At 36.3% G+C, this 22113-nt stretch overlaps 1 protein-coding gene across 1 annotated transcript in view; it reads left to right on the top strand.

Moving 5' to 3' along the window:
- LOC123815697 (transmembrane protease serine 11F) overlaps positions 1-20268 on the top strand; it is a 71024-nt gene extending 50756 nt beyond the window's left edge. Inside the window, exons 5-11 of the mRNA XM_045834176.1 lie at positions 1201-1268; positions 3302-3465; positions 6236-6274; positions 9797-9998; positions 14319-14578; positions 16879-17021; positions 18777-20268. Coding sequence (XP_045690132.1) covers positions 1201-1268; positions 3302-3465; positions 6236-6274; positions 9797-9998; positions 14319-14578; positions 16879-17021; positions 18777-18935 — 1035 coding nt within the window. The 3' untranslated portion in view covers positions 18936-20268. The remainder of the gene's footprint in view (positions 1-1200; positions 1269-3301; positions 3466-6235; positions 6275-9796; positions 9999-14318; positions 14579-16878; positions 17022-18776) is intronic.
- Positions 20269-22113: the final 1845 nt, after the last annotated feature.

The raw sequence follows: 22113 nt of genomic DNA, 5'->3' as shown, positions 1-22113 counted from the left end.
AATGAAAGGATAGGACTGTGGGGCTCAGACAGAGGGAGACACTGGGCTTCACACAGGAGTATAACACTCAGATTTGCACTTTAGAAATATCCTGGTTGCCAGCATTGCAGGGCAACCACTGACAAGAGGAAAGATAGAGTAGAACCACACAAACGTGCCAGCAAAGGGACAGATGCAAAGGCACAAGGTTCAAGGGAGATGATTTTAGAGCATAGCAGTGGGGTTGCAGGAAAGGATGCAGAATCAATATTTTATGAGGTAAAACCTACCAAGCATTGTTACTAGTTTAGAAGGAGGAATCTTATGGGGAAGAAGGCAATATTTCCTCTTCCCAGAGCATACAGTAATTGAGGGGCAAGATTAACCAGGGATGTGGGCCTATGTAAACTCACATGGACTTGTAATATCTGACTCTCAGTTCAGTGGGGTTTTTTTTTGTTGTTGTTTTGTGTTGCTGTTGTTTTTGTCTCGAAAACAGCAACTTAACAGCTTTTTGGAAATCAGAACCCTATGGGAAATCAATTCACTGAACATTCAAAATCTCTGACTGGCCCAGATCAGAAAAGCTGAGTAATAAAATGCTAACAGTATGGAGTGTGGTGAAACTTACTTCTAAATCTAGCACCAGTTGTGAAAGCAAGCCTGCCACAGAGAGATGAGCAACAAGTGAGGGTGTCAGAGTCACACAATAGATGTTGTTACATATTATGTCAAATGCTGTAGTAATGGGATAATCACTTAAGAAATCAACACATTAATATCAATAATGAACTACATGCCATATTTGAGAATAAGGAAAACTTACAGTGGATTTTCTTAAAAGTGAGGATGCTGCCTTGAAAATTAGCACAGATATTTTAATTCATTTCATGATAATCAAAATGAACATTATCGCTAGTTGACAATATGCCAGGCAAGGTGTGAAATGTGTGATATACATTACTTCATTTAATGCACAAAATAACTCTATGAGGTAGCTATTGTCATTATCCCATGTACAGGAGCTCAGCAAAATTGAACAGTTTTGTTACAGTTGTTCAATTCTCTAAGGATTAGAGCCTGAGTTAGTCTTACTGCTGTGAATAGCCTGTGCACATATCTGAGAATAAACTGAAATCCTTGTTGTGCCTCAAGTCTCTTGATAAGATGAGGCATAACATTTTTCTTAAGACTAATACTTTTTAAAATTTTTCTAATCAGATGTCTAGGATATTTCAACGTTCTTCGGGAGCAGGTCGGTTTGTCAAATCTCATGTTATCAAAATAAGGTAGGTAACCTTGGTTTGCAACTTCAAACCAGTACATTAAGAAGCATTGGATCAACACAATTGCTCAGCTTCCTGAGCTAATGTTTGCTGGAACACAAAGATGTCATGAATCTTGAGCAGCCCATTTGATACTACCTAGTCATTTGCCAGTCTCAATAGAAAGATGTAAGGTGCTCTCTATGACAAGAGACAATGTCATTTATTGGATTAAAAATAAAGGTGCTCTCCAAGAGGAAATTAATGCACAGAGGAGGAACAAAGCTGCCAACATATCCTGCTCCTTAAGCAAGGGACCCAGCAGAACTTAGCCCAGTTCTGTTTGTCCTCATTTTAAACCTTCCCAGCAATCAGCCTATGACTTGATCTGCAATAAGGATTTTCCTTAATGCCATTATATTTCTATTGCTATTTTTTAATTAAAAAAATCTTATTGTTGTTCAAGTACAGTTGTCTGCATTTACCCCCTACCACTCCCCCTGTACCTCAGCCATCCCCACCTTCCTCCCCTGATTCCAACCCTCCTTGGTTTTGTCCATGTGTCCTTTATAGTTGTTCCCGAAAACCCAGCCCCCCTTCTCCCCCATAATTTTTACATTTTAATGCTTTCATTTTTATGCTCCTATAAAAGGCAATACCCATAAATTTTTTTCAACATTTTATTTATTTATTTTTAGAGAGGGAAGGGAGGGAGAAAGAGAGAGAGAGAGAAACATCAATGTGTGGTTGCTGGGGGTCATGGCCTGCAACCCAGGCATGTATCCTGACTGGGAATCGAACTTGCAACACTTTGGTTCACAGCCCACGCTCAATCCACTGAGCTACACCAGCCAGGGTGATACCCATAAATTCTTAAAGTGGTCATACACTGTTGTCAGAGACTAAGATAAATTACTGTAATCCATCCAAGGCTTGGCATTTATTAGAATATATTTTCTACCCATTTTTAATGAAAGTTATTAAATTTTTTCTATGGATATCAATATATAAAAATATGTATTTTCAATACTTATTTGTCTGCTTTATTCCTTGATGGTCAAGTAAATATGCATATGGTTAAGGAGCTCCTGCCTTTTCTTACCTCTCTGCTCTCTACACTTGTTCCTTCCTTACTTTCTTCATCCTCTCCTTCATCCTTCACGTATTTGTGATATGTTTCCAATTAAATTCATTCTCAAAAGGTGACAGAGGCTTTTTCAAGACCTATACATTATAGTATTAATTGATATATTTGGTATAAATATATTTGGTATATATTTGATATATATAGTATAAATTGATATCTTATCAATAGACTCCCTTGTATAACTGCTTTCTCTAATCATCTACTTATCATGTATTAACTGATCATCAACCCCCAAAACACCAATGGCTTAACACAATAAAGGTTTATTTCATTTCGGAGGCTCAGTTCAAAGAGTCAGAAGTGGCAGAGGGGATGTGGATGCTGGCAGGGATGGCAGAATCGCTCCCTGGATTTTCCACACCTGGTTGGCAGATATGGAAGAAAGAAGGCACAGGAGATGGAATGAGAGGTTTTTAGGGTCTGGGCCTAGAAGTGGGGTACGTCACTTCTGCTCACATTCTATTGTTTAGAATTCACTAGGGAGTTTCAATAAACTGCAGGAGAGGCTAGGACATTAAGTCTAGATCTATTCTCAGAAGGCAAAGAAACCTGGGTTTCATGAACACAAAGCATTATCTTTTCCACATCACTTCTGACGAATAATGATGGTTACACCTTTGGCTCAAAGTACCTTAGACAGCAAATCCTTTAAGTGCATGTAAAGCATGAGCTCATAAACATCTCCTTCTCCCATAACTCCTCCAGACTATGAGCTAAGTAAGGGCAGAGAACAATTTTTTTTTCAGTTTTGTATCTTAACCAGCATTTCAGAGATAACTTAGAAATATGATATACACATATGCCATCCATTGTATTACTTTAAATTTAGTGTGAATCGTATCTAAAGTAATTAATGATTAGAGAACTGGCTTTATTATTATCTCTATTTATCTGCTTTTTTGTTCTTTAGTCCAGATCAAAATGGTGTGAACATTCTTATGGTGCTCATGTTTCGATACCCATCTACTGGGATTGCTGAGCAAATTAGGAAAAGAATTGAGAATATTTTATATCAAAATCTGAAGACAAAGCAGTTGCCTTTGACTATAAACAAACCATCGTTTACACTCACACGTAAGTTCTTACACCACCTTGTGATTCCCTTCCTTGCAATCCTCTCATAAGAATTTATGTCAGTGTGACCTTTCATTTTAAGAATTCAGTGATATATTCATATATCAGTGTGGAATAAAACTAAAATAAAAATTCACTTTGAGGCAAAGTTTAGTTTTGTGAATATTTGTTTCATGTTTGTTTAGTCCTCTTCTGTACTTTCTACATTTTCCCTATGTATTATAATGTTAGGTATTTTCAAAAACATAAAAGAGTGGGTATTGTTTTCATCATTTTAAGAAAGCTGAGACTTAAGGAAGATGTAAGGCACGGGACTAGCAAGCCTTGGGGCCAGACCTGGTCTTTACAGGTTAGCTCAGGATTAGCTTCTGAAGTATCAAAGCAATAGACATCTTTATGAAGGTTTTCCCCTGTAGGAAGAACAATGACATGAACTGTGAAGTGGTTCTCCAGTTTATTTCCAATTTAAAGCTTTTTAATTTATGTCTTCATTTATTCCTTATAAAACAAAAATTGGGAAAATTGTTATGTTCTCCCTCAAAAGTAGAGGAAAATTAAGTTCAAAAAGGTTATGAAACTCACACTAAGATTACCTCAAAGTTAGTTGCAATCCTAGTTGAGAGGCATATCTATTTTTTATATCAATACTTAATTAGAGAAAGTAAAAAAAATGTATTTCAAATAAGATCATAAGTGTCAATGTCAGGATTTTATCTTTTTATTTTCTTATCCCTCTCCCTAAATTCTAGCATATTCTAACATACCAAAGGTGTTCCAGCTCTGCTTATTGCTTCTGCTTAAGTATTTCAAAGTTCAGTTACTTCTGATTTAATACAAGAAAATAAGACTTGTTCTTTGGATGTGAAAGTATTTCCCCTCTCAGCAGCCAAGAATTTAAGAAACAGGTGGTCTAAAGTTAATTTCTATGTTGTTAGAAATGGGGAAACTCCTATAAATACATTGTGAGACGGAATCCCCATAGACATTAATGACAAGTTTTTAAAGAAGTAATTAGTAATAATGAAGAGTATGGTTTCCACCTTTATTATCAATCAATAATATTCTAAAACAAAACCTGGTATTTTCCAGGATATTACAAATGGTAATCTCAAACTAAATCTCAATTTCTGAAAATATAATTGCCCCTAATGCATGATCATGTATGCTAAAGTAAAAAATCTATCATCAAATGAGGTGTTAAAGTGTAGGCTTTCTCATTTTACCATTAAAATTTTTTCAGTCTTCTTGGTCATGTACACCGAATTTTTATTATATGCATTGCTTTAATATGAAAATAACTATATTCTATTTAACAGATGTGATCATAGAATTTTGTGGTCAAAATCCTACTGTATATATTGTTTTCTGCCACATGCATATTGGGTTTGCCGAAAGTCTATATGGTTTTTCCTATAAAATAAAAGATACATTTTCGTTTTACCAATAACTTTATTGATTTGGATATTTTGAGTATGTCAGCTATCTCCCTAATAGTAATGTTGATTGTTCTCAATTTATGTCTCGATTTGATCGCTATCAACTTCAATGGGTCTACTTGACCATTGAGCGTTGCCCAGCGACAAATCCCCAGCACAAACCTTCTCAAACCACCTTTTGCACATTCGATCAGTAACAGCACCTTCTCTACACATTGCAAAAATCTTTTTTTGTGTTTCAGTTGTGTTTTACCTTTCTTGAAACAATAAAGCATAATATGCAAAAAGATGTGTATTTTTTCCATCTTCAACATTAAAATAGCTACACAAAAATTCATCAATTTTGATGTTTTTTTAATGCACAGTGATATGACAACTATCAAAATACTGTCTAACAAAATTGTTTTGAATGAGGTTGAAGACAACTAAGTGCAACTAGAGCAATCTTATGGAAAAAAATAGACAGACTTTTAGGCCAACCCAATCTCTTGTTAAACAAAGAGAATTGGAATATCCAGAAAACCGCTATTATGATTTGGGACTCACATCCTTCTTTTGGGAAAGTCAGCATTCCTGAGCAACTTACATATATTTCTCTTTTTTTTCTCTAACAAATAACCAAAATTAAACAAACACCTAACCACCAAAAATTAAATGACACAGAGCTTAAATGAACACTGAGATATATTTGAAGGAAAAAGATGTCACAGAGGGAGGCATAAAGTGGAGGACAGATTGTGGTGGGGTGGTGTCCCTGGACTGGGTGTATATGAGAGAGCTTCCTGCCTCTAGTGCCTGGTGCCTGAGCCCAATCATGTGAGAGAGAATCCTCAGTGAGAGAAAGCCATCAACCTGCATTAAATGCATTCCTACCCCTTGTAGACCGAAGCCTGAAAATTGAGCTGTGAGGGGTCTGCAATGCCTTCAGTTCTCCAGAGCTGCCTTTTCAACATAACTAACTACACATAGGCTAGTGCACCTAATATAGTGAGCACCAATTGTAATAGGAATCAGAGATTGCTTTCATGAGTTTTACTGAAGCTCCCAAAGAAAGCAATCAGGGACATTTATCTTTACCGTTCTTTTCTAATTTTCTAATTTCTCAGCAAAAATTAAAACCAAAATGCTCCCTTTTTATTTTAAATTAAACTTATACATTTGAGATTAAATCAGAGTAGAGGGTTATTTAGAACTTGGCTATGAAAAATCTCATGCTCTTTTGAAATACGCATGCTTTGGAGAGTAAGCATTTCCTAAAGAGACCATTTGAGAAAAATTACATAAAAATAAGAACATATCCTTCTACCAACTAATTCATGTTTTGTTTATTTCAGCTATTGACAGCAAAAAGATGAGGAATCTTCTAAACAGCCGTAAGTTCCAAAACCCACAATTAACCGTGTCTTTTATAGTAAAGATACTGGATAAAAGCCATAAAAAGTTAGTAAAATATAGCAAGGGTTTTTTAAATTGAGGTATAATTAATATAACATGATATTAATTTCAGCTGTACAATGTAATGACTTCATATTCATGTATACAATAACATAAAATAATCATCACAAAAGAAACAAGAATTTTTGTTCATTTTATATTTTTGTCACTTAGTTTTTTATTATTGTTTATTACTTTTAAGCTGTCTAAATTTATAAATTTATACTAAATACAATTTAAAAATTTCCAGCTTACAGATTATGATAAAAGTACATAGCATTTTTGATATAACATATGTACCTATATGTCTGACATTTTATTTTACTATTTTATTAAATAATTATATTTTAATATACTATCACAATTCAGAGTGCTTTAAATTTGTAACTAGTTAGGCTTCTTCCTGTTAAAATTTTGGGGTTTCTTTGGGGTTGCATTTTTGTTAAAATATTTGTTACAGTCATTTTTTGTATCGCCACTCCCAAAACTGATACATATTTATGTTTTTTTATGGAAAAATATGTGTCCATTAAAGTGTTATAAGAACACTAAAAAACAATGAATGTTCTCTATATGTGACATGCAAAATTTACCATATTTTCAAATATTGTCAATACTCATATATATTTGTTCTCATTCATGTTTCAGGCTTTTGGTAAATATTTTTTCTTCCATTTAGTTCTGTCTTTTTTATTAACACATTTTTTAATATACATATCTTCTTGCTTGCCTTTATGTTTGTTAAATCCATATATGAACCTTTATCTTTTTAGTTATCAAACTCAAGGATAAAGCAAGAAATACGCATAATGAAAAACACAGTCTAAATTCCTCTCCTCAACTTCAATTGACTTTCCAGTCTTATATAAATAACTTCACAATTTTACTTGTCACTTAATCTGTAAATAGTTGATTAATATTGTTTTTTAAACATTATGTTCCATTTTATCCCCATAGTTAGAATTATTTACTTGTCACTAAAATCTCCTGTTATATTAATATTTACTATTTTCCATTCTTGAGTCTTAATTTAGCATTACCTTTTGGTCTGCTAAGCCATATCTTTAAGTCATTTTAAACAAAATTATACAAATGGTATATTGTCTGAGTGTTTGCAGATGTAAGAATATCTTTCCATTTCCTTTATTTCAATGTCTTCTAGGATCATTGGTTCATAAACTTTTCCCAATAATTCTATACAGGATACTCTGTTTTCTTCTAGTATTTTTGCTATAGAATAGAAATCTAAGGCGGGTGTGAGTTTTATTCTTATGTAGGGTATCTTTTTAGTTCCTGATGAATATAGGAAATCTCTATAACTTGTTTACCAAGAGATGTAGAAGTGGTTGTATTTTTACTGAATTTTGACTAGGGCACCAAGGGTGTTTTCACTGTGGACACTATATTTTTTCTTATTCTGGAAAAATGTTCTTCCATTATAAATTTGATGATTGATTCTGTTTCATTTGTTCATTTCTTTCTTACTCAGAAACACAAATGAGGCATTTGAATGTCCATTTTCTGCCCTTCATATCAATTATTATTTATAGTTCCAGCTCAAGTTACTCTCCACTGCATTCTGAAAGAATTATTATTATTTTTTACCAATTCTATAATTATGTAAACAACTTGTATCAGTTGTCTGGTCTCATTTTTTTCTCATTACTTCGTCCATATGGATTTTATATCTGTTAATTTTTTTTAGTGATTTCTTGAACTTTATTTCATTATATAAAGCACTTTTGTTATATGTGATCTTATCACAGCATATTTTCTCTTAGAGTTGCCTGCTTTTGTTATATTAAGGTCATATTTTCTTGCGTGTCTTTGCTGATACCAAGCAAATGTGTCCTAAAAGTTTTTGTAGAAAATAACTTTCAGTAATATATTTGTATTCTGAGATTATATATTATCTGATGTAAGGGGCCCTGATACTGTTGTATCGTAGGACACACAACTGAAAGGCAGTTACTAGAGAGAGTGGGGGGTGGGAGGAGAATGAAAAAGATAAAGGGGGCCAAATATTTTGGTAACAGAGGGAGATTAGATTTGTGGTGGTGAACACACAACGCAATCTTCAGATGTATTATAGAATGTACATTTCAAACTTATGTAATGTCATTAACCAATGTCAACCCCAATAAACTTTAGAAGAAACTATTCTTTCAAGGAGATATATCTATCTTACTATATATAGAGATATATATGTTTATTTTATTATTTTTCTACCACCATACACTCTTCCACCTCCACCTACCCTCTCCCCTCCACAATTACTACACTGTTGTTTGTGTCCATGAGTTCTTTCTCTTGTTTTTCTTTTTTCACTTGATCCCTCTATGCCTCTCCCACCTACCCAACCCTCCCAGGGCTCTCAGCCTGCTCTCTGTCTACAAGTCTATCTCTATTTTGTTTGTTAGTTTAGTTGTTCACTAGACTCTCCATATGAATAAGATCATATGGTACTTTAAAAGGTCATTGTTGAAATTTAGGGTTTTGCAAAGACAACATATAGATTTATGTCAAGGGAGAATCATGACCTACATTACTGAGCTCTCTCTTAGCAGTAAAACTATACACTTTGATGTACATCTTTGTCATTTTATGTCCAACTGTCACTTACCAACTGTCACCCAGCTGGGTGACCTCCAGCAATTTATGTTCTCTTTCCAAGGCTGAATTTTCTCTTTTGAAAAGTGTTTTTTAGCCCTGGCTGGCATAGCTCAGTGGATTGAGCGCGGGCTGGGAACCAAAGTGTCCCAGGTTCGATTCCCAGCCAGGGTACATTCCTGGGTTGCAGGCCATAACCCCCAGCAACCACACATTGATGTTTCTCTCTGTCTCTCTTTCTCCCTGCCTTCCCTCTCTAAAAATAAATAAATAAAATCTTTTTTAAAAAAGAAACATACATCTTAAAAAAAAAGAAAAGTGTTTTTTGTAAATGTATCTAAAACGTTTAGCATGTTAAGTCTTTTTATTGAATTTATTAGGGTGACATTGGTTAATAAATGTATAGGTGTACAATTCTATAATACATCATCTATATATTGTGTGTTCACCACCCCAAGCCAAGTCTCCTTTCATCACCATTTAACTTGTCTATACCCTCTTCTACCTCCCCCAATCCCCTTCTTACAGGTACTCATCATATGGGTTCTATACATTTTTGGTGATCAATAAATTATCTACCAATCTACTTATTCATCTATATATGCTTTATGTAGAGAAACAGAAGTTGATTCCTGGATTGGATGCCTTGAAATAATACTAAATATTTCTTCTGAACCTTGATAAGATCAGTAGGAACCCTACATATAACCTCAGAGACTGAGTGTTAGAAATGGGTTAAAGAATAGCAGGTGCAATGGATTATCTAAGCATCAGTACTCAATGCAAGTTAGTATATGCACTTTTCTGTCCTCCTTTTCATGAAAACAAGCTAATGTATATTTCTATGACAGGCTGTGGACTAAGGATGACATCTTCAAACTTGCCATTACCAGCACACACTTCTATAGAAAGGATTGTCCAAGGAAGCGAAACAGCCATGGAAGGAGAGTGGCCATGGCAGGCCAGCCTCCAGCTGAAAGGGGCAGGCCATCAGTGCGGAGCCACCCTCATCAGTAACACGTGGCTCCTCACAGCAGCTCACTGCTTCCGCAAGTAAGTTCACAGGGGCTGTTGTGAGTCTTCTTTATTCAGTAATTAGTTGCCATCAGTTGATTCAAAGCTTGAGAAGAGTCTAATGTCTCCAGCTTATCTTCTGTTCCATTATGGAGCTCCATTATGAATGGATCCTCCTCTGTCCCTTAAAATGCATTTTGCTTGCTGTATGCCTTGATCATGTTCATCTCCTCTCCCAGCTCTAAATGACTATGAGTGTGGTTTATATCACTCTCATGGCTCTCACCCTACATTTTCCTGTATTATCAGGACATTACTGTTACCTTTCCTACTATATCATAAATTATTTTAAAGACTGGTTATTATACATGTAACAAGTTTAAACTTTTCTGTATATGCAAGGAGAAAATTTAGCTACTTCTTTTTTTAAAATTAGTCCTATTTTCCCACAACCAACATCCACTATATCTTTATAAATAAGATTAAATCTAAGATACTGCTCTTGAAGTTATGCCTTCCAACTGCATCCCCCAATAACCCCTATTGCTTGTGTGGACCAGAAAGGTATGTGGATGATAGGAGAGACCTGCCATCCTGTCTCTGCCCTCACAGTAAGGAAGCCTTGTCATATGGGACCCAGCAGGAGCAATCTGCTTGAGCTTTCATAGTTGTAGCTCTTAAAGCTTAGCTCTGTCAGTACTTGTGTGCAGATATACAAAGCACCCTATTACCCCAGATGATCAGGGGACACACCTTTTTTCCTCCCAGAGGTTTCAGCATTAGGGTACAGAAAGTTTTTCCTTTTAAACTCTCAAAAGGTAAAGGCTCTGAATGCAGCCCTGGCCAGTGGCACTGTTCACACCATCCTTTCAAGAAAATTATCTTTGGTGAGTCTAAGAGGCTCTTGACTGTCCTTATAAGGTACCTATACTTTTATTTGTGGGGGTAGATGTGTCAGGGGAATGACCTAATGAATTTAAGGTGACTGTCACTCTCAAGAGAAGAGAGAAGAGACTCCTTTATATTGACAAAATAACTAGCATTATGCCTTACATGAACTTGTTTTACTAATTGTTTAAGGCTTTCTGAATTTTTGTTCACATAGTGCTCCAATTTTAACACTTGTTTTGGGGAGTGCCATCCATTTTTGTTTATAACTAATCTCTATTTATGTAAATTAAAAATAAATCTAGATGTCAATTTATTAATATTTAGTGATGGATATAAGCTATAGTAATTAAGATATCTGTTTCAGCAGGTCCAGTGTAGTCTTTGTGTGCTAAAAGACCCAAATGGGAATTGACCACGGAGTATGGTAAAATAGGGATAACTGGTGGCCTTAATAAGAGAAATTGTGGTGATAAGGTGGGATGGGAATGAATGGAATGGAGGATAGAATAAGGGTTGGATGCAGTGAGTTTAGATACCACTTTCAAGTAATTTTTAAATAAATGGGAACAGAGAAATTTGACAGGTGATGGTGGTTGTGAACTCACAGGAAAGATTTCTTAAAATACGAATGATGGCATATTTTATGCTGATAATTATAACTTAAAAGTATTGGGAAATAGAATGACCTTGGATAGGGTTCAATTTGGGGGATGGTAACAATTTCAATGCACAATGATATACAGTGTTGTGAAGGAAAAATACAGTGTTTTTTTGAAGATACTGTCACAATTATCCAAAGAACTTTTAAATTTTTATTCTATAGAAAGAGCATTTTTTAAAAATCATGTTTAAGACAAATGTTATTTTATTTACAACCATTAAAAAAGATCCCTGTCTTTGTGAAATAGTGTTAGCAGGGAAAAAAGGTTTTGACAGGAGAGCGTGAGGCCTGGGCCCTCTCTTCCTGACACTAAGCAGCTGGATATGTTCCTCACAGGGACAAGCCTTTTAGCTTCTGAATCTCAGTATCCCTAGCCACAAGCATGTTGAATGGGGCCTACTGTTACAGAGCAACAAGGGGGGGGGGTGGCTGGGACAATATACTATTACCCAAAAGAAACCCCCTAGGTTCATTATGTCCGCCGCCAGAGGAAAGACATCTCTCAATGTGAGAGATTCATGAAAAGGAAAGGAAATGTTTTATTTAATGCTATACAGACTTAAAGTAGTCACCTAATGTCTTCATCAAAATCCCAAAGTCCCTTAAAACACCCACAAACACACACAGTCCTTCCTTCCCCACTTTGCCCAGTCTGGGGTACTGTATCTCAGGGAAAGAAATAGAAGTCCGTGTCTCAGGCAGTCCTCTGGTTCTTCCCAGTAATCCATCTCAGCTGGTAGGCCTCCCTCGGTTCCCAGCACCATCAGCTGTGTTGCCAGGATCTCTACTAAAGCCGGGTGGTGCTTCCCCATTCTAAAGTTGTGGGGGTCCCCACTCTGGCAAAACCTCGTGGCTCTCCTTTCTATTGCCACATGGTGATTCTCTCTCGCAGGGCTGTGGGAGTCCCCACTCTACTAAAGACTGAGTGGTTCTCTCTCCACTGCCCCAGCCGCGTGGTTCTCTCTGCACAATGGCCGCAGGAGTCTCCACTCTGCCAAAGCTGCATGGTTCTCCTGGCAATGGCTGTCGCATCTGGGTTTAAATCCCTACGTCAATCCTCCTCTGCAGCCCCATGTCCGACTCCTCCCACACTCAGTTACACCTGTCAGTACTCTCAAAGCCTTCCAGCTTTACTGGGCTGCCATTGTGAGTCTGGGTAGGTGTGGCCCCATGTCATGGAGCCAATCTTCTCCAAGCTCCCTTGCAGGCACTGTAACTGGGGGACCTGCCTCCCAGTTACATCTTGGTGGGGAAGTTACTTCCATCCCCCTGGCTCAGAGCAAGGCCACAGCTATTTAACATATCTATGCAACCAGTTAAAGGTTATAGATATGTTAAATCACCACACCAGAGGTTAGCTGCAAAGCTGTTGCTATGAAAAACAGCTCTCAATGGCCCTGTTCCATTTGTCCCTTTCCCCAACTCACACCTATGGGGGGTGGTGAGGATATCCTAATATTTCCTGAACACCTTGAGTTCTGGACCCCATTCCAAATCCCTATTTGGGGTCCCCCTCTTGGCTGCACCCTGTTACACTACTACATGAAGCTTCCTTTCTGGTTGACAGTGAATGAAGAGATGGGGTACTTTATTTTATCCATTCAATTAGCTCCTTGAGGACTGAAGTCACATGTATCTTGTATCTCCCAGAATTCTACTTTTCAAATGAGTTCTTCAGCCCTAAGATTTCAGCTTTAAATAAAAATGTCCTTTAAGTATAAAGAAATAAAACAGCTGAGAGAGGAGCCCTTGGCATTTCTCAGTCCTCTCCCCACTCCCCCACACCCTGTTCTGCTTGTTCACCCTGGGGCATTGCCTAGTACTTTGAAAACCACTGATCTTTCAGCTTCTCATTACACTGAAGCTTTTGTGATTCATCAACACAGTAACCCTGTATAAACAAGGAAATCCCCTTTATGAACTCTCCTCTGTGTGATTTCCTTCTACATAATTTTCCTCTACACAGAGAATTCCAATTTTCTGTGTATTTCTAATCGTTGATGGGGATAAGAAGAAAAAGAAGGACTGAACTTTGGGGAAAAATATAAAGATGAAGAGATTGTAGTATGACATAGCAGTTGCTTGTGCTGTAATTTTGTGGGAGACTAAAGCATGTGTGAAGGGAGAGCCTCAAAAATAGTAGAAGGGACGGATCAAAGGGTGGTGAGAACTCTCACAGCGTGATGTTGAGTCAGGGCTGCTTAGGCCTTAATATCCAGACAGGGTCTGGGCGTAGGTGAGGAAGCAATCTTGTATACACACGAGAGTTTGTATACACAAGAGACAAATTAGGTACACTTTATCTCAAGGATAACAGTAAGACCCAGGAAACAAGAGCCAACACATGAGTCATCAAATAAGAATGGGTAGAGTGTCTGATACAGAGGGAAATGTCTCTTAGCATGTGTAATAGCCAAAACAACTTAAAATTACTATTGCTACATTTAATTTAAATTATAGAAGACAGAATCTAATGAGTTTCTAATAAACAAGAAATTCAAAGATTGGAAATTAATTGTATAATACCCATTATTATTATTAACCCAAATGAAGCATTGAAATTTTATTTAGTTGCTGTGCTTTTTTTGGAGTATGAAATTTTAGAGGATGAAAATATGTGAAGGGTTTTCATAGTCTCACATTATCAGTGTGTTTAACCTCTTTTTGCAATAAGGTCACCAATTTCAAATTCTCTCACTATAAGGATTTTTCAGGCACATAATGCCAATAGCTGGGAAGAAATATACTCTCAATCTTTTTAAAAATATAGTTAAGCATCATAAATTTTACCCTTTAATGTTTTACAGAAATAAAGACCCAAGTCAATGGATTGCTACTTTTGGTATCACTATAACACCACCTTCAGTACAACGAAATGTGAGAAAAATTATTATTCATGAAAATTACCGGAGAGAAACAAATGAAAATGACATTGCTTTGGCTCAGCTCACTCCCCGAGTTGACTATTCAAATGTAGTCCAGAGAGTTTGCCTCCCAGATGCAGCTACAAAGCTGCCACCTAAAGCAAGTGTATTTGTCACAGGGTTTGGATCCATTGTAGATGATGGTGAGTAGTGCAACGTAATTTGCCAATATAAGTATCTCTTAAACTCTGACAAGCTGGCTTAGGAAATCCCTCTTCAGATTTTTCATAAAAATAGTGTTGATGCTTCCAATGTGTATGGCCCCAAGAAGATCAGGGTGGGAGGTTGGCTGTGGGTTAAAAAGTAAAAGAAACCAGGTTCCTGTCTTTGAGGAGTTCACAGTTAATTGAAACAAGGGTGAGAAAGGAGAGAGGCTAATATAGAAGAAATAAACAGACTGCTTTGCATGCTGTAAGAAGGGACAAAATGCCACGGGAGTACAAGGGAGCAAATGATTCCGAATTGTATATTTCCCATATGCAAACACCCCTGGTTAGTTTATATTTCAAACCACAATCTTATGACATCATTTTTCAAAAAAAAAATTCCTCCTCATGTTAATGAGGATTTACATTGGTTATAACCACAACAGTGCTCTGTGAATTTTTATTTTGGTTAGTTAATAGAATCTGTATTTCTTTTCCTATGTCCCACTTCCTAAGAGATTTAAAAGACATCAGTACTAAAATTTTACAAATGAAGACCGGAACTTAAATTTCTATGTACTAGTTCATTGTTTTAAAGAGAGAGAATAATGAAATATTTTAAAAGGGGAAATGAGAAACATTTAAGGTTTTATCAGGGATATCCTGAAGAAACTAGGAGACAAATGATAATATATCTTAATCTGATTTTTATTATTTTTTGACAGAACTTGATCATATGTAAAATTTTCCAAATGCCCCATGCACCTCCAACTTGACTTTGTGAGATGAAGTTATAAGTCTCCTCCAGTCTTCCCTTCCCTTCCAAGTAACTCAGCGATACTCACTGACAGTTTCAATCAGGAGCTCTGAGCTACTTCCTTCTCTTCCTGTACTCAGTTGTGCAGTATTCTCTCCTCCCAGCTCCTGGCCTTGCTGGTGTCCAATTGCTAGCTTGTCCTGGACATCAGTTCTGTTCCCCATGCTTCAGGGTGCCCCCAAATAACACACTACATCCTAGTGTAGGGCAAACAAACAGCTCTATGCAGCACATAGCCTGGTCTCTGTTTGAATAGCTTTTGGAAAATCAGTCAAATTCCCTGAGCCTTAATTTCTTTATATGGAAAATGTGCCAATTAGACAAGATCAGTGTGATGGACCTTCTCCTCATGGGAAAAAATGTGTAATACACACACACACATATGTAATATTGCATTTAGTTGCAAGGGTTCCAATAGCTTTTGAAGAACCACTGATATAATTCTAGGTTGTGTATATTTATGATTCCTCAAATGTAGACATTTATGAAACAGAAATAAAATTAGACAACAGTTGACACATGCTCACCGGCCTGCAGTGATCTCAGAACACTGTGGATGGCTCGTTGAAACATGAGAAAAACATACACAGAAACAAGCAGGTCCTATGGGGAAGTAGGGATGAAACGGCCACTCTCTCTAGTGGAGAGTGTCCCATTTTCATTCCCAAGCAGATTTTTATTGAGAATACAGACTTAGTTTGTGGATTCACACTCTGGCAGAAAACATTAAAAGAAGTAGGTGACTTTCAAAGGTGCAGACAGAACCCCCACTATGATTCTGGGCAGAGATTGGAATTTTAATATTTGAAAGGACTAACAGGACTCAAAGGGCTAGTTTTGGTTTCCTGTTTGTGCCTTCAAATTCTAATCCAATAACATCCTCCAGCAAACAGATATCACAGGATCTTGCATATTCTATGTCCCAGGCATGATTACCCCAGGGGTCTGCCGTCTCTGGTCTGGGCTGCACTGCCCCTGTCATTTCCACAGGCCTGAGTCAACAGAGGAGACAAAGGCAGCCAGGAAACTTGGATTTCTCACAACTAAGAACAAGGACTCAGGCTTTGACAAAGCCAAGGGGGCAGGGGTTGATGTCCATTACCCCTTCATTCCACAGCCCCTGAGTCTCTTCCCAGAGGCCTCCTAGTGATCATGCCTGTCTTAGGCAATTCCCTCTGTGGGAAATCCTACCCGTCATTGGCTAACTGATCAAGCATAGGAAGTTAGGCACAGAACAGGCAGTGTTCACGCCAGGGAAATAAGTTTTGGCTCCTGGTCCAGAGGTCTCTCACTCAGCCTAAGTCACGGGGGGTTACAGCTTCCTGAGACCAGGCAGGGTGGTCCCCAATAAACAATTAATGTTAATAGAATATTAGTGTGCTTTTGCTCCTAGGTATATACACTATATATGTCTTCCATGTCTTAGATACAATTTTATTTGAAGAGCGTGTTTTTGTTCATTTGTTTGTCTGTGTAACAGGACCTACACAAAATAAACTTCGGCAAGCCAGGGTGGAAACCATAAGCAGTGATGTATGTAACAGAAAGGATGTGTATGATGGTATGATAACTTCAGGAATGTTATGTGCTGGATTCATGGAAGGGAAAGTAGATGCATGTAAGGTAAGTCCAAAGTCAAGGTCAAAACATGAAAAGGAAAGTTTCCATTAGGCATTTCTAAGTTTGGCATATATTTTACTTGGGAGGAAAAAAGTGGGATCTATTTCACCAAGGACTCAGTTTACTTAATAATCACAATAACAAAAATTATTATGTCAAATGTTTACTGTGTGCCAGGCAAAATACTGAGTACTTTTTATATTTTATTTTATTTAATATGAGATCAAACAAGTATGTTAATTATATTACAAGTTAGAAAATTGAAGTCTGTTGCTTCTGTTTCTTGTTCACACAATTACTCTTATGGTCTATTGTTATTTTATTAAAATTGAAAACAAAAAAGCACAGAAATCTCTCCTTTGATGACAGCTTTATTCAGGTCTGTTATCATTTCTCATGTGTCTTGTTTTACCCCCACCTCTGAGTCTCTCTCCTTTCTCTCATTTTCTAATGGCTTTGAAACCTGAAACAGGTCTCTTCTTCATCCCAAGCCCTATAATATTAACACTGATATATTTAAATACTGGATTCTGAGTTTCTAGATCTGATTTCCAGTGATCTCACCACTTTGCAGCCACCTATTCCTAGAGCTACATCCTGAACTTTTGTCACCAAAAACTGTTCCAACTATACAAACACTAATTCCAAAAATCTTCCTATTTAACACCTCCCTCCAATCTTTCCTGCCTCCTTTTCACCTATTCCTGCCCTCTTGGCCATGCTATGTGCTAGGCCACAACCTACCAACCATTACCCACCCCCCATACACACCTTACACATATGTTCTCTGTGTCCCTTCTTGGTTTTATTTTTATCTTTAGCTCTTATCACCATACAATACACAATATATTATACTTAGTTGGTTTAGCATCATAAACTCCATGAAGGTACAGATTTGGGGGGCTTATTTTGCCTACCGTTGTATCACCAACACCCAAAACAGTGCCAGGCACAAATATTTGTTAGCTGAACAAAATGTTGTCTTTCTTCAACTTTGTAGAGACCTGTGGACCATTGCTTCTCTGCCTTCTCACATTCCATTAACCCCAGACATTAAATTTTGGTCTGTCCTGTGCCTATTCCTCTTTAAAATTTCTCCCTAGAGGATCTCTCTCTCTTCCATTGCATCAATTATCATCTTTTTGCATATGATCCATAAATTTATACTTTTAGACCCCCAACCTTCTCTTTGATCTCCAGATTTATATATTCCCTCAACCTCTTCTTTTACCTCCAGACTTATACGTATATTCTACTGCACTTTGATATTTCAAAGACATCTCACTCAAAATGTTGCATCTGATTCTCCTCTTATTCCCTTTATCACCTGACCTTGGTCCTATGTTTTGTATCTCTGTGAATGGTATCCCCTTTCATTCTGTTAACAAGCCAGAAGACTTGAAGCCATTCTAACTTTCCTTATCCCTTATCTATGCATTAACCTCATATTGAATATTTTATATACATGCTCACTAAATCATGCATACATCCAAGGATGCTGAGCGAGAAATAATGTAACCATTCCATATGAATGTTAGTCTTTCTAGAAAAAATGAAGTTTAAAGTTTAGCATACAATTTTAACTCAATCAAGAGAAACATTATATAATCATATGATCTGTCTCTAGTATGGCTGTATGTTCTTTGCATCAATTTCCCTTTTTGTTTCCCCTGTGGAAGAAAGATGATTGCAATGACCTTCCTACTGAATTAAATCAGAGTTAACAATTTTAAATATGTCTGTGTTTTTTTTCTGCAGGGTGATTCTGGTGGACCTCTGGTTTATGATAACCATGATATCTGGTACATTGTTGGTATAGTAAGTTGGGGACAATCGTGTGCTCTCCCCAAAAAACCTGGTGTCTATACAAGAGTGACTCAGTATCGAAACTGGATTGCTTCAAAGACTGGTATCTAGTGTGAATTGTCCATGAATTATATCCATGACACAAAAGTTAAAACTCCTGCATATTGTATATTGTTCATAGTTACGTGGTTTGGATTGGTGTTTTTGCTGGAAGTCAAGAAGTCCTTCAGACTCAGACCAATCCAATATTACGAGGTGGCCTCTGTGACCAAACTCTCTTTCTACCCTGAGGGAAGAAGACATGGGGAATGATAGGTAGCACTAACTCCTCACTCAGAAGGGAAACTGCATTACTTATTAATATGCTGAATATTTATAAGTGGTTTTCCTCAATGGAAGATGAAGACCATCATATTCCACAGGATATGAAGAGCTTCTGGGGCTTCCAAATTCTTACCTCCTATAATACTTGGAGCACTTGGAATTCTTCTCGCAAAAAAAAAAAAAAATCAAACAACAACCTTTCCTAAGGATTCATGGCTTCAATATACCAGCACTGATGATTGGACATTCAATGGCTAGAATGGAGAAGCATAGGATTTGCAATATAACTTGAACTCTAACCTGGGCTTCTAAATAATAATAGAGCATTATCATTAACCACAAGAGTTTCCATTTAAAAAAGCTTTAAATGTATTTGAACTTGCATTGTTTTATACACAAAAGCACTAACTGAAGGATGTATGTTGTATTGTTAGCAAGCATTTCTGATTTATTTTTTAATAGCATCATCAGTTAGTGTCAAACCAGAATGGAGAATAGAAAAGACTCTTGGGAACATTTTTTTCATGGGTGCAAGGAGGATGAAAAGAACTGATAAGACTTAGGCTAGCAGAGTTGGTGTCAAATTATTTAGTAACAAGACAAACACTCTAGATTTTTGAGGGAATGATCTATCCAATTATTTATTTAGAAACATCTACATTAATATATGGTAACTGGTGCTCCTGTAAGTCTTCAGCTATCTGATAGGTCACATGTCAATCAGAATGTCAGGTTGGGAGAGCTGATTTGTATAAAGCACTTAGGACAGTGCCTGGTATACATCACATCCTATAAAATGTTTCCTATAATGGAAAGAAATGCTTCTGTGAGTTTTAAGATACGTTAATGTAATTTGTCAGATGAATGAATGACTTTGGGGCTTAACACAGACCAAAATCTAGTGATGGAAAGTGTAGGCTTTGCAATTAGGCTGCCTGAGCTTGAAGACTGGCTGTGCCTCATCTGAGCTGTTTATCCTTGTACAGGTTTCTTAATCACTGTGCATTAGCTCTTTCATCTTTATGGAGGCAGTAAAAATGGTGCCCACTCATGTGATTGTTATTAGGATTAAATGCACTAATATGAGTAAATAAAGCACTTAGAACAGTGTCTGCACACAGTAGACCAATAGTATGAACTACTATTAATTATTCATGTCCTTTGGACTCAATAAAAAATACACTTTTCAAAAACTGCTCCTTGCTTTTTAAAAGTCATTTAATCAATTTCAAAATACTTTAAATCACATTGTAAAAAAATTAGGTGCCACTAGATTTTCAAAATCACATTTTATGTCTCACTAATATATTTTGAACCATGTCTGCCTATAGACTTGGTTCAAAATATATGCTGCATGGCCATCTGGCCTCAGGGTTATAACTACAGAGTAGCTGGATTCATTTCCAGGCCTCCAATGTGAGACCTCAAGTGCTGGATTTGTTGCTCTGATTTACCAGGGGAAAAATGTAGCCTGCCTGTTTCTTTAATGACTGAAAGTTTTGTTAATTTATGTGTATGTGTTTATATGTAATATATGTAAACAAGATAAATATAAAAAAACTCCTACTTAATTACATCTCAATATTAAGATACCATAAACAGAAGAGGATCATCTATCTATACTTTCCTTTTAAAAAGAAAATGACACCAAATTTTGGAGTTAATGAAGACTAGTAACTAAATATCAACAGAAAAAACAAAGTAAAAACTTAAATCTTTATACTGTATTCAGAGCTTCCTGGAGAATATTTAGCATATTCAAGATGTGCTTGATGGATGATAGACCCTTTTTATATTAAAGCTAAACACAGTATCTGGTAGAAAAAAATTTGTCTACAAAAAATTTATTTTCTACTCTATAAGTTCTATTACAATGGATATGTGCTTTTGTGTAAATATGTTTATATTTCAGAAGACTGTGATAACTTTTTGCACATGTGTCTGTGAAACTGTATACATTGATTTAAATAGTTCTATAACTAATTCAATTCAATTACATTTTAATTTAAAAAATGAGAGGAATAAACCTAAAAGGCCACTAAGTAAATTTAAGATATGGAAAAGTGGATTTTTAAAACAGAGTTTATATGTACTATTTCTAGTTCAATTATGTCTCACCTATTGAATGGTGTTATAGGAATCATGCAATAATAGCTTCTTCTCAAGTTTTCCATCTACCAAATGGAACGTTAAGCTATCTACCTCATGGCGTGGTTGTGAGGATTTCCTGTTGAATAATAAAATTGAAAAGTCAAAGAATGTTTAAAACGTGCTCAAAAAAGTGGAAAATATGCTATTGTAAACATATCAATACAGATGATGCTGAAAATGCATTAAGATTATAAAGAAGTTTTTTTTTACAGTATTAGCATTTTATTTATCACTACTCTGGCTTTGTGCATTTTGCAAAATATATTTGTGGTTAAAAACAAAATATACAGGCCTTTGCTTCTTATGCTGTAAGTGCTCAAATAATATTCACATCTTTTTATAGAAAAGAACCACGTCTGACTCATTGTTTTAAAAGACAGGTCAAATCCATTAAGCTGACAGTAAATACCATAGCACATAATCCCAGTGGGATCTTGAAATTGGAGGTGCCATGAAAAAGAACTGAAGTGTTAGTTTTTAATGCTAGAACAAGATTGAACCCAAATTTTTACAAATGCTTAATCATATTCTCTCGGTGAAATCTTCATGATTCAACAACAATAAGAACAAAAATATATTAACAGAAATCTACACCTTCCAACTGAATAAAGTTGTTGCTTTGTTAGTTTATTTGACAGAGAGGGAATGTGTGGGAGGCATTCCTTCATGCAATGGTGGAAATGGAAAGTAAACTTGTTACAGATTATTGAAACTAATGCTAGAATCATAGCTGTCATAACCTGAAAGAACCTAAGAGATTATCTTCAATACTCTCCCCTTTTTAATTGATGTGAAAGCAAAGCAAAGAGAATTT

The sequence above is a fragment of the Phyllostomus hastatus genome, unplaced genomic scaffold (assembly GCF_019186645.2).
Source record: "Phyllostomus hastatus isolate PE091 unplaced genomic scaffold, TTU_PhHast_1.1 phas_contig_196, whole genome shotgun sequence".
NCBI classification, from domain to species: Eukaryota; Metazoa; Chordata; class Mammalia; order Chiroptera; family Phyllostomidae; genus Phyllostomus; species Phyllostomus hastatus.
The sequence above is the reverse complement of the archived record's forward strand: the minus strand, read 5'-3'. Positions and strand labels throughout refer to the sequence as shown.